This window comes from Cuculus canorus, chromosome 14, assembly GCF_017976375.1.
Source record: "Cuculus canorus isolate bCucCan1 chromosome 14, bCucCan1.pri, whole genome shotgun sequence".
Taxonomy (NCBI): domain Eukaryota; kingdom Metazoa; phylum Chordata; class Aves; order Cuculiformes; family Cuculidae; genus Cuculus; species Cuculus canorus.
In genome coordinates, this window is record NC_071414.1 from 15,285,713 (window position 1) to 15,299,086 (window position 13,374).

Here is a 13,374-nt window from a genome sequence, read left to right on the forward strand (position 1 = left end):
AAGACTCTGTCAATAAAGTTCCTTAAGCCCCCGAAGTTCTGGGACATGTCCCGTGCTGCTCCCGTCTTGGCCGAATCACTCAGGTCTTCTGAGGACCTGCCTGGGCAGTCTGAGCACATCTGGTGAGGGCAGAGGAGGTGGTTCTCGGAAACCTCAGGATGAGCAGGCAGAGGAGATTCCCCCCTTTTGTAGTCAGGATTTTATTAATTACCAATTAAAGTTGTACATATTTTTTGTCATATTACCTCATTTCGTATGCTAGAAATCAAAGTGACTATCCTGGGTATTACTGCTTTAATTTAGTTTCCTGTCACTTTATCTTTCTTAGACTATTTCTTTGGCACTTTCTTCCTTAAAAAATGAAGTGGAAGTGAAATTATTTCAGAGAGCTTGATAACTTGGTAGTTTATTGTTACATTGATCTGGGGTTTTTTTGTGTGATGGATTGATTCACTACTGTACACAGATAAAGGGGGGAAAAGGTGGGACTGGCTGCCCAGGGAGGGGGTCGAGTCGCCTTCCCTGGAGGCGTTTAAGTGAACGGGTGGATGAAGTGCTTAGCGACATAGTTTAAGGGAGTGTTAGGAATGGTTGGACTCAATCCTGTAGGTCCTTTCCAACCTGGTGATTCTATGATTCTATGTTCCAGTTTTAGTTACTGCTTTTTTTGCATACACTGCTTCAAATCAGCATTAAATACATGCATTTTTTTTTTTGGTAGGTACTATATAATACTGCCACGTAAGTGCAGAAGGGTTCAAACAATACAGAGCCTGGAAATGTCGAGTGTGGCAGTGAACTGGCATGTTATTTTAATTTTCCTTCTTTTTTATTAAGGTTTATAACCTTGTATAGCCACTACGTGTGCATCCCAGTTCAGGGTGGAAGCAAAGACAATGATCTGCACAAGAAACATAACGCAGACAACGTACAGTCCTTTTGCAGAAGGGTGTTGTATTGCCTGTGAGGAGGTCAGAAATGAGAAGTCTCCTTTCAGGGGAATTTGTGTAAGAGTTTGGACTGCTTTGGATCGTAAGGGCTGTAAGTTACCTGCTCAGGTGATGGAGTGTGCTTTGGCTCTTACTGTAGTCCAGAATCTCTCCTCGCATCCCCACTAACAGGCAAAAGATTGATTTTCCCTTGAAAACAGCAAGAGATGTTAGAAATCTCAGATACAAGGGTTCTGGCTGCAATATGCAGTTAATGTGTGTTTTGAACACTTTTGTAGCAGTAGCGGGTGATTCAAGCTTAGGATCTTTTCATTTTAGTAAGCAAAATCAAATGTTGAGAGAAGATCTCCACAGGGAGGGTCTGACTGCAGTTGATGCAGATGTTCCCTACCTGGCACAGGAACTGGTAGCACAGACTTAGTGTAGACAAGATCGGCAAATAGTCTGTGCCGAACTCCATACCGGTTCAGGCAGTGCTGTTCGTAGCTCAGCTACCTTGTTTAAAGCTACTTTGAGTATTTCAGCATAAGCTGCTACAACACCTCTCAGTCAGACTGGGTATTTGCTCAGGACACAGCATCATTTTCTCCTTTCTGCATGCCTGTCTCCAGCAAAGGCAAACATCTGTGTGATGGTAGTGCTGTTTGGCAGCGGCAAAGGCAAACCCTGAGATCAAACTATTGGAGCACAGTCATCAGCCCTCGTACCATCATTCCAATAATATAAACATGATGTGGCTTCATTCATATTAATTCAATTAATTTAGGGGTTTGTGGAGTAATGCAGCAGTACATATATTTCACATGGAGTTTTTCTAGTTCATTCTAAGAAAATGTGAAGCTTTCTGCTGGAAACAGCCATGGTAAGGCTTTACTACGGAAACCAGGCAGTGACCTCGGCTGCCCATGCCAAGAATCCTGGGCAAATAGTTTAGGAAATGCAGAAGAATTAGTTCTGAGGAGGGTGTTCCCCTGAATTTCTCAGCTAAAGGGCAGGGATGTAAGAACTTATCTTCTTGAATTGCAGTTGTTCAGACTCTGTGGTGGTTGGCATGCTTTGGGCGACCTCCTCAGGGTCAAATGTGGATTCATTTTTTTTCTCTGGAAGGATAACGGGCCCACTGCTGCGCCATGTGGCACATCCTCAGTTGGTCTAAATTGGCATCGTGAATCCACTGCAGAAAACCTTGGCTCCGTTGAAGTCAGCGGCAGAACTCTCACTGACTCCAGTGGGGGATCAGGATCCATTCCAGCGAGTTTAGTGGCAGTGCCATTTTTACCAGCTGCAGATCTGGCTCCCTTGTTTGACACTTGTTCTCAGTTTGCTTTTGCTTAAGAGAAAAATTTAAAGGCGGCTGTAAAACAGCTCCACCAACCCCTGGAGTCCAGGGAGTTTCTGGTTTTCGGCCCTATGTGATAAGATAATGATGTGCGTATAGAACTGGGTTTCTGCATAGGAATAAACTTCTACATGAAGGCAGTTAAGGATTCATTTTGTTTATATCGTTACTCTGCAGTACAGCTGTTATCTGTATTAAAGCATATTTTCTAACCTTCAGTTTTTTCAAGCAAAAAAATCCGTCTTAATTAGTAAAACTGTTGGCTGGGTTGTTTTGTGTATCTATAATATACTGTCTCCTGATTTTTTTCCTGGATGCATCTTATACAAATAAGGGCTTTGATTTCAAATACAGGGCCAACTCCTTTCTCTTTCAAGTTTATGAGCAGAAGTTATTTCAATTTGAGCAGGATGGGATGGATGGAACATAAAAAAGCCACATCATCAGCTTAAAATACAAGTCCAATAAAAATGGAGTTGGAACTTCACCAGCTGTGTACTGATGAAAGTACATGAGATTTCAAGTAAGAGAAGCTGCTCAATTTGGACTCGCAAACAAAACAAAAAAAAGAGCCAACAGAAAAAACAAATCAAAAGGAAGAACTGGGAGAAGCCCCGTGCAGACAGCAATCCCAAGCAGAGGTCATTTGAAAAGATAAGTGAAGGGATGTAATGTACAAATTGATCTACTCCATTATTCAGAATAATCTTTCCCTTTTTATCTTTAACCTAAAAAATGGGAAAACCAAACTAACAACAAATGAAGCAAGCAGAAAATCATGTACTGCCATAACTGACCAGGCGTGGAGTCTGTGAAACCCAGTCACCAGCACTCAGCAGTACTAGCCAGCTGTTATTTTTCTTCTGTGCTCTTCACTTGTGCCCATGATACAGGGGTGGAAAGTAACAACTGGACCCTTAGTCATCCAGGGGCAAGAATAGTCAAGGATACCCAGGAAAATTCCTTGGCAGAGGACCAGCTTCCTGCAGAAAGCCATCGCATGCAAATTTCCAGAGGGGTATAACACATGCAGGCACAGCGCGAGGCGGTCTGCGGTAGGTCAGGCTGTGGACGGATGAGGACAGCGAGAGCACAAGAAGGGACAATAGGATTCTGCAAGGTTAAAGTGGTGAAAACAGCAAATGATCCCAATAATGTAACAGCTGAGTAAATATATACACTATCTGTAAGGAATAAGCGGTATGGCATTTATCCTGGCCATATGGAAACAAATATAACTTGTTTTTTTTCCTTAAAGGCCACTCTCAATTTTTTAATTTTTTTTTTTAAAATACTTCCTCTATATTGTATTTATAGTATTCCTGAATGCTTCCAGGGTCTATCTCTCCATTTGCAGATATCAGATAGAAGATGGTTTTGCAGCAAGTAATTTCAGACTTATTAGCACAGAGTCTAAACATTTTTCCTGGTGAAATGTCTACTTAGAGTAATTTAGTCGCTCAGTTGAAGATCTCTGATCATGGCTTGCCAGTGTTGGTGGCGCTTTTCCCATTGGGGTCCTTGCTTTTGACAGGAACTCAAGACTCCAACAAAACTCATGGCGAGGTGCCTTAACTTTGTGTATCGTGACTTTGGCTTTCTTCAGCTGCTGGTTTCCATGTGGATGCTGAGGATGGAGCCAGGACCTCCACAGTGGGCACTGCCCCATTGTCTGGGGGTTCCCAGCCCAGTGTGTGTGTGATTGTGCGTGTGAGGTGTGTGTGTTTCTCTCTGTTCCAGGATGCTTGTCCTCCCCCCTCAAGTCCTGTCTCTCTGTTCCAGGATACTTGTACCCCCCTCTTGTCCTCTCGCTCTGTTCCAGGATGCTTTTGCCCCCCCCCCTTGATCCATCTCCCTGTTAGAGGATGTTTGTGCCCACCTCCTGTCCCGTCTCTTTCTTACAGATTGTCCCCTCTCCCGTCCCATCTCTCTGACAGAGGATGCTTGTCCCCTCCTCAAGTCCCATCTCTCTGTTCCAGGACACTTGTCCCCCCCTCCCACCTGCTCTCCCTGTTCCAGGAGACTTTTTTTTCCCCCCCTCTCGTCCCTCTCTCTTAGAGGATGCTTGTCCCCCTGCACATCCCACCCCATCGCTCTCTTCCAGGACACTTGTCCCCTCTCTGGTCCCGTCTCTCTCTTACAGGACACTGGTCCCCCCTCCCATCCCTCTCCCTGTTCCAGGACGCTTGTGTGTGTGTCCCCCCCCATCTCTCTCTTTCAGAGGATATTTGTCCCCCTCCTCTCTGTTCCAGGACACTCGTCCCCCTCCTGTCTCCCCTCTCTGTTCCAGGACACTTGTCCCCCCCTCCCACCTGCTCTCCCTGTTCCAGGAGACTTTTTTCCCCCCTCTCGTCCCTCTCTCTTAGAGGATGCTTGTCCCCCTGCACATCCCATCCCATCCCTCTCTTCCAGGATACTTGTCCCCTCTCTGGTCCTTCTCTCTCTTACAGGACACTGGTCCCCCCTCCCGTCCCTCTCCCTGTTCCAGGACGCTTGTGTCCCCCCCATCTCTCTCTTTCAGAGGATGCTTGTCCCCCTCCTCTCTGTTCCAGGACACTTGTCCCCCCCCCTCCCACCTGCTCTCCCTGTTCCAGGAGACTTTTCCCCCCCTCTTGTCCCTCTCTTAGAGGATGCTTGTCTCCCATCCCATCCCATCCCTCTCTTCCAGGACACTTGTCCCCTCTCTGGTCCTTCTCTCTCTTACAGGACACTTGTCCCCCCTCCCGTCCCTCTCCCTGTTCCAGGACGCTTGTGTGTCGTGTGTGCCCCCCCCCCCCCCATCTCTCTCTTTCAGAGGATGCTTGTCTCCTCTCCGTTCCAGGACACTCGTCCCCCTTCTCTCCCCTCTCCGTTCCAGGGCTCTTGTGTCCCCCCTCTCACCCCCCCTCTCCGTTAGGGGATGTTTGTCCCCCTCTCCGGGCCCCGTCCCGCCCCGGGATGCGGCGGGAGCCGCGGGGCCGTTCGCGTCTCCCTCAGGGGTGCCAGGACGGGCGGTCCCCGCTCCCCCGAGCCGGGCTGCGCCGTGTGGCAGCGCCTCTGTCAATCAGCCTGACTCCGCTCCCGCACGCCCTGTCTCTCCAGTATTATACCCCCGCCGCCTCCTGGTGTCTCTGCTTCGCTGCGAGCCGGGAGCGCGGCTGCGGCTGGGGCCAATGCGCGGGCGGCGGGGCGCGGGGCAGCGCTGAGCGGGGGCAGCCGGGGCTGCGACATGGAGCCCGCGGGCATCGCCTGCCTCCTGCTGTGCTGCTCGCTCGCCCTGCCCGCCGGCGCCCTGCGGCGCCCCGGGGACACAGGTAGGTGCGGGTGCTCGGCGCTGCTCCCCTTCTGCAGCCCCAACGGGGTTTTTTTTTCTCCCTCCCTCCCCTTCCTCCCCCCCCCCACCCTCCCCCCGAACTTCTGACTTCTTCTGCGGCGACTTTTGCCGGGTTTCCCGTTGTTTGCTGCGGGCGGGGATGGGGATGAGCTGCGGAGCCCCTCCGGGCAGGGCTCTCTGCGCGGGGTGCCCTGTGCGGGATGAAGCGCATCGCGGCTCCTCTGCCTCCTGCTCCCCCCCGGGCCGTCCCGGGGCCGCGGCCGGTCCCGCTGCCCATCGCCGCTCCCCGGGGGCACTCGGAGGGTCCCGCTTTGCCCTCGCAGCTTTTCCACCTGCAAACCGAGCTCCTGCCCTCCCGAACGGTCCCCTCCCATCACCGTTGCCCTCTCGGGTGGTCCCGAACTCCCCGAGGGGTCCCCTGGGCAGGAATGGGGGGGTCCTGGCTGGGCAGGAGGGGAGGGCAGCGGGTCCCCGCTGGGTTCGGGGTCCCTGCGGGGCGGGGGAGCGTTTTGGGGAGCAAAAGGCAAGTTTGAATGAACTCTGCGCACTTCTACCGGTGAGCGAAGCGCGGTGTCCGTCTGCCTTATGTAAGTGTCTGCTGGGCTAATGAATAATGGAATAAAAATCCCGCGGCATCAGGATACGTTTAGCTCTAGCATCTCTCCCCTCTCCTGCTTTCTCCCTGTAAAGATCCCATTCTGAGGAATATAGAGGAGTACAGCCTCGTCATCCCCACCAGCACGGATGCAGAGGGCAGGTTCCTATCCCACTTGGTGTCTGGACTGCCAAAAGCACGCTTCAGGAGAGCTGCGGAGGACTCGCGAAGTGAAGCGGCAAACGAGCAGATATTTTACAATGTCACCGTTTTTGGAAGAGAGTTTCACTTCAGGTTGCGGCCAAACTCCAGGCTCGTCGCCCCTGGAGCAACAGTTGAGTGGCAGGAAGACTCGGATGAGACTCGCGTTGAACCTCTCTATGGGAATTGCCTCTATGTTGGGGATATCACTGATTTACCGAACGCTTCGGTCGCTATCAGCAACTGCGACGGACTGGTGAGTTGCTTTTGTTATTATAGCAAAGATAATTACATTAATTTTCTACGGTCTTTAAATATAAAATGTGTGGACTGTCAGAAACTCACACCTCCTATGGTAACTGTGAATGCAAATTAACTAATGTTCCCTTGTGTGGGAATAGCTGCGCTGCACCAGGCGCTTCTTTACAGACAGTGGCAGTAGAAGTTTGAGCACATGCTCTGTGGTAGCGGCTCTGAACAGAGCAGCTGAAGCCAGGATTTGCCTTGATTTGTGGCAAAGTTACTCGAGGTGTCTGATGCTTTGAAACAGAGGATGAAACGGCACGTTCTCAGCATCTCCTTCCGCTTTGCGCTTTCAGTCTATAAAGTCTTAGAAGAGTTTATCCCAAATAACGGGCTGGACTGCCCTGGAGACGCGTTTGATAGGTAAAATATGTTTCTGCCCTGGAAAATTTTTATTTAGTCAGAGTCTGTTTTCATGGATCTTTCCCTCGCTGAGTTTCATTGCCTAATCGAGGGATTGATGGAAAATCGCAAAAGAGTTTGAGTGTTGCAAGCTAAGCAGCTCCCTGTGATATATTTTGCAAGGCTGTGTGTTTTAAAACTTGTTTCTGTTCTGGAGTGCGTGTTCACCAGTCAAATTCCGTTTATCCCTGACATCCTAAACTGTCATACTATCATTTGAGTAGTAATTACTGCAATTTGTTTAGTGAGAAGAGGGCTATATTTTGATAGCAAACAGTCTGACCCGCCAATATTTTTTTGCTTATACCCTTCAGAGTTCATAATTTTAAGATTACTTGATTATAATGCATTCTGTTCTCTGCGTTAAAAAACTATGAGTCAGTTGTAGTTCTGTTTATTTAATCATAGGAAGTTGTTCATTTGCTGTGCCAAGAAGATAACATGTATGGAGATAGTATGTTGGCTATCTGAGAATAGAAGGGAACTGAATGCCTTTCCTCTTATTCCTTCCTTTCCTGTGGTTTCTCCTAGCCCTCTGCGTTCCTGCTTTGAGAAGCAGGTTTTAATGTTGTAGTTGTTTGATGTGGACAGCTGGCTGAGGGCAAGAGAAGCACCAGGACTGAGTCAGAAGAGTAATTCAGAAAGCAGAGCATGAGCCTGTGGGGCTGCCTCTGGTGGGGAAGCAGTTCTGGGCTCTCCCCGTACCTAGCTCAGATCATCTTCTGTAAAGCAAAATTTACTTGCTCTGGGCACTGCAAAACTGCGGTGAAGGAAGGCTCTTCTTCCTCATCCATCTGGGCTGAAAGGTTGAGGGAGATCCCGTTGATGGCTGCTCCTTGCCTTGTGCTTTTCTTTTTTTTTTCTTGTGCAGTGTTTGACTGTAAGGGCAGCAGGGAAACTTGTTCTTTCTGCCTCCCAGCGTTAGCCAGAGCATGGATTCCTTCTACTGGGAGAAGAGAGTTATGATAAATGTAACAGGAGTTAAAGCCAAAGTAGGGATAACTCTGAAGGTCTGATGCCTCATGCTGCACGTGTAAATGACAAAGTGTTTATAAAACACTGCTCTTTGCACATTTGTAAGCAGCTTCTCAAGCACAAAGGAATGAGGCCAAGCCTCAATTCAATGGCAGTCATAAATGGCTAGAAGCCAGAAAGCTACCAAAAGAATTTTAGTTTCCAACCTTTATCTACAGCCTGTGTGCCTCTTCTTTTTGGCATTCTTGATTTCCTTAGACGAAGCAGGAGAGTTGGTCTAGTGTGGGAGTCACCGTATTCCAAGCTGGATGTCATGCTGGTTCTTGCATGGCTCTACAACTTCTGCCATTCTGCTAATACATTTGTAAATGGCTCACTGTTTCCCCCAGCGTGTATCTACATCATATGTGTTGCAAGGCAGAAACCATGTTTGGTTTTGCCCAGTGAAGCCTTCTTGCAGGAAGCATTACCTCAATACCTTTAAGCATTTGGCCGTAATGATTTCCCTGAGATTGTGCAGTAAATCTGTTATGAAACAACAAATTGAACTCCAGTCCCTTGGGTGCTATGTTCCATCTCTACCCATTCCCTCCATCTCAGTTTCTTTCTTTCTTGTGGAGGGAGAATGTAAAACAGATTATCAGTAGGATTACAGAAACTCAAAGAAATTGTACTAGTGCTTCCCAAAAAGCCACTGGTCCATGGACAGCAATAATAAGCAACTAACCCACTGAAGTTAGCACTGCACTGAACTGCCTCTTGGTTTTACTTTTTATTTCTTGTGTTTGCGAGGAGTATTGAAGAGTCTCTGGAGCAATATATTGCTAGCAAGACTTTCGTAGAGACCACTGGGCTGTACGTTATTCTCAGGTTTATTGGTATTTCAGATGTGAATGAAGACACAGATAAAGGTCATTCTCAACTGGTTTTGTGTCTATTTTTCTCTTCACATCCAGTTTATTTAAGGGGAGACATTCTGTAGTATCATGGATTTTCAGTTGTCTGACAATATACACACGATGGCCAATGTTCCTAACATACCTTGAGTACTTCCACCTCCGTTTCTAGATTACTCTGCAGAGAGGGATGGTGGAGCTCTCTGACAACTGACTTGTCAACTGACAAGTTAGAGTTGTTGGTTATACATCTGCTTCGTTTAATTCTTAGTATTTTCTTGAAGCGCTTGCTTTTGAAGGTGGTTTGACATCTGTCCTTGCTTCTAGTGGGCTTCCAGCTTTTGCATCCGAGTATTTGGGTTGAAATAATATTTGAATTGAAGTTTCAGAGTTTAATCTTTACGTTGCAAACTTTTGTTGATTGAATCTGGTTCAAGTCAGTGAATGCATCTGCCACTTTGCCAGCTTCTGATGTTATTTCCTCTGAACGTCCCCTTTGGTTTGCGCGTTACTGCCAACTGTGTCTTATTTTCCAATTATTGTCTGAGAAGTGTCTGTCTGGTGGGGTTGGTATTGCCAAAATGAGGAGCTCTTGGAAGGCATTTACATGAAACTAGTAGGTCTGCAAGCAGATTTTGAACTGTACTATAAACGATAAAGGTTTTTAATCTGGAATAATTCAAAAAAATGAAAAGGTACTGTGAATGCCTATACAGAATTATCTGCTTATCTGCTGCCCTGACTGAGTAGATACACAGTTTGGGTACTTCCAGTTTTCAGTGACAGAAGTCACTGGCAAAATTAGTTTTATTGGCTTGAAAATAAAATCAGAGAACTTCTGATGGATGCAGCCTAGGTGTGTTTTCGGAGCTGAAATGGATCTTTACAAATGATTGCAATTTTAAAGCTAATCAATGGCTCTCTGAATTATGGATGTGATTTTCACCATATTTTTTTATTTTAAAAAAAGTTTTGTCAAAGATTTCCCACTTAAGATAAAACACTCTGGACAACTTGGTATCATTTCGGTTGGCATGATAGCATTCAAACTAATTTTCCACTGTGTGGGCAGAACCAAGATGGTCCTCTTTCTGTGGCCTGCAGAGTGTTATGGAAGATACTGCACCTTGAGTACATCCTTGGTCCTTGGCCTGACCCTTACTGTGGATGCAGTTGGAGGATGAGGGAACTGGCTGTCATCTCCAAGGATTAGTTGTGAAGAAGTGGTTGGAGGCTGTAAAAATGCCATAAACAAAGATTTAGGATTATGATAGACCTTCCAGATTGTTGCCTGAACTATGGGAACTCCCTTTCTTTACCCCAGCAGATGAACCTCCCATTGTAGAAGAACTCTTTATGCATCTGAATTTCTTATTTTAACAAGTACTTCTGTGGTGCTTGAGGCAGATGTTCCAAAAAATATCTTCTTCGGGTTGACAGGAGGGCAGTATTTGGTTGTGGTACTTCAGGGACATAAACTCTCTTCCAGCCTCCTCGTAACATTTGTAGTCTGTGGGCTAGAATGTGTGCTTAAACACAAGCAGATTCAGGAGAAACACAATATCAACACCACATCTGGTATGGATAATGAGCACATGATTAAATTAGGCTGCAGTGCAGCGTCAAACTTACTGACGGGGTCCTAACAGACCGAAGATCACAGCTTCATGTTGAATAATCCGTATGATCTAACACCCACTGGAGCAAGTGGAGGAACATCAGTTTTGGTAACACAACATGGTGTCTTAGCTCTGCTTCATTAGTATAATCCTCTTCCTTTTTTAAAAGTTAAAATATCAGCTGTTCCAAAATTTCACTGTGTTGTCATTAAAATGGAAAGTTATTGCAAGTAGACATGTAGAAAGTATTCAGACTGTCTACGGTTGTATGTTTTCTTATGGAACTGTAAGCATGACGTGTCTTGGGGTACCAAGCCACAGTCGCCTTAATAGTATGATGGACATAAGTGCTTCTTATGTGATGAAATAGGCAGAGTTTGCTCTACAACATCAGTTTTTACTGTATGCTGTAATAACCCTCGCAAACCGTTTGACAGAAGCCTGGTGGCTGGCTGCTTGCCCAGATGCTGTTCCTTCTAGAAATGCTTGGGACGCCAGCAGCACTTTTTCAACTCATGCCTAGTACTAATAGGAACTGTAGCTCTGGATGAGTTTGTGGTGATCCATTTGCTTTTAATTGCCAGTCACGAATCCTTAGGAATTGACCGGACCTTTGACTGCTGTCTGGATACATACGTGTCAACAGCAGTGTTAGTTGTCCCAAGACTTTATTATGTATTATTTGTATTATTAGTATTTTCTTTACTGCTTTAAAATCAGATAATGTAATCATTTTATTTTTTTTCCAGTCTGTATTTTAGAGGGGTGTATTCAAATAACCTAATTTGTAAATTGTAAGTGTAGGAGCTCAGGTTCTGTATTCAGGCAAATGGTGTTTCCCAAGAATAGTTCCAACTACTCATGTGAAATAGCCACCTTTCTCCTTCCTGGGGGAATATTCCGCACCTCCTTCCTGCCATGTTCCCTGCATTCCAGAAGACATTTAAACACCTTATGAAGTCTATCCTTGTTTAGTATAATCCTGCTTCCCTTTGAGCTTCAGCTTGAACTCTTTGAAGTCAGTGAGTTTTAAGGTTATATTTTTAAATACCTTCCTGACAGAGATGCTTTCTTGGAAGTGGCCACACAGCTGAAGTTGAACCCGATTCATCTTACGTCAGTCATGTAATTTACCTGGCTAAGAGGGTGAAGGATCTGCTCAGAATGAGTACATCAGGAGAAGACAAATATGCTTATATAACTTTGTTTGTTTGTTTGTTTGTTTTTCATTTTAGACATCCAATCTCCTGCTTTTATATGGATTTAAAATTCAGTTTTGTTTCTGTTTTATCTGTTTTTTTGGATTACACTGGTTTGTGATGTAGGAAAAAAGCAGAACTCAAGGTAGCACAGTGTTGTCTTCAAAGTCTGGTCAGGTCAAGTGCCTTACAGTTAAAGCAGATGCTCGATACAAATAGTTCCAGTAATTCTCTTTTGTGTGCTAAGTTCTTAGCATTTACATCGTGATTGGGTCGCATCCAATTTTAGTGAATTTAAAATATGGCATATATAATCTCTTCATTTGGGAGCATTTTCTCTTTACATTTAAACAATATCAACCCAAATTTTCCATTTGTTTTTTTTGTTGCTAAAACCACTATGGGATATTTGCTTTTTGGACAAGCAGAACTATAATACAGTGGCAGAAGAAATACAAATAATTCCTGTGACACAATAGAGAACAAAATTTATAAGCCATTCTCTTTAAGAAAACAGCAGCCCTTGTTCTGCAGATGGTTAGAGTGGGATCGCCGTTTACCCACACGATCTTTGGAATTCAGCTGGGGTCTCTACGTGTTTATGTATGTACATTTTAGCTCAGGGTCTTACTGCACATCCACATCCCCACACAAGACTTGCGTTGCCTGACAGTATGGAGCTATTTTGATGTCTAATACTCGAGCATATCCATGTAATCTGACAGGACAGAGGCTTTGCTTCATAACCCATTCTCTGGGTTTCTTCTGTTCATGTCCCAGCCAACACTAGCCTGATTGGGCAACCCCTTCTTCTGTGTAAACTGCAGAGGCTTTCCCTTTTAAAAGTTATAGTATGAAACACAGAGAGTGTAAACACTATGATTCAGCCTCTAACTGGAGTAAATTGTCCTCATTTTGCTGTCTTTAAAAGAGACTCTATCATCAGTAAGTACTGTTTTTTTCTCTCCTTTGCATCTTCTGTGCACGGATCATCTCACCTACATTTTATCCGAGAGCAGAGTAGGTCATTTCCTACATCATACAGGTGGACACCATCTGGACAGAACAGCCTGAGGCAAACAAAATGGGTATCTTTGTGGTATGTTGTAGGCCTTTGGATAAAAGATAGGTATTTCCTTATGTCCTCTTTGACCTTGTGTTGCATTGTCCTCATTGTGGAACTCAGCTGTTCTCTTCTCTTTGACCACACAAGAACTAATTTTCCAACCAGAATATTAAACCATGTGCATCCGAAAAAATGTGCCGAACGGCTCCTTCTTTCTATCTTGAAAGATCCAAATATAGTAACTAATTTTGACAAGGTCATGATTACTTTCTGGGGTAAGCGGAACATCTATTTTGAGAAGTCTGTCCCTCTTTGGCTTGCAAAGGTAGGTCCCTTGAAAACTGCTGTTAGCTTGCTTAGCTACCAGCTTAGCGTTTCCTCATGGTGCGGCAAGGTGTTCCAGTATTATAGAATCATGGAATATCCTGAGTTGGAAAGGACCCACAAGGATCATCGAGTCCAACTCCTGTTCTTGCATAGGACAACCCCATCTTTCACACCGTGTGTCTGAGGGTG

The 13,374-nt window shown here is 45.6% G+C and overlaps 1 protein-coding gene across 2 annotated transcripts in view; it reads left to right on the forward strand.

Moving 5' to 3' along the window:
• The first annotated feature begins 5,363 nt into the window (after window positions 1-5,363).
• The window catches only part of ADAMTS2 (ADAM metallopeptidase with thrombospondin type 1 motif 2), a 179,823-nt gene continuing 171,812 nt past the window's right edge, over window positions 5,364-13,374 (forward strand). The window contains exons 1-2 of one of the 2 annotated variants that reach the window (XM_054079224.1): window positions 5,364-5,582; window positions 6,293-6,654. In XM_054079224.1, the coding sequence (XP_053935199.1) occupies window positions 5,498-5,582; window positions 6,293-6,654 (447 nt within the window). In that variant the 5' untranslated portion in view covers window positions 5,364-5,497. The remainder of the gene's footprint in view (window positions 5,583-6,292; window positions 6,655-13,374) is intronic. The other variant, XM_054079223.1, reaches the window with a different exon arrangement.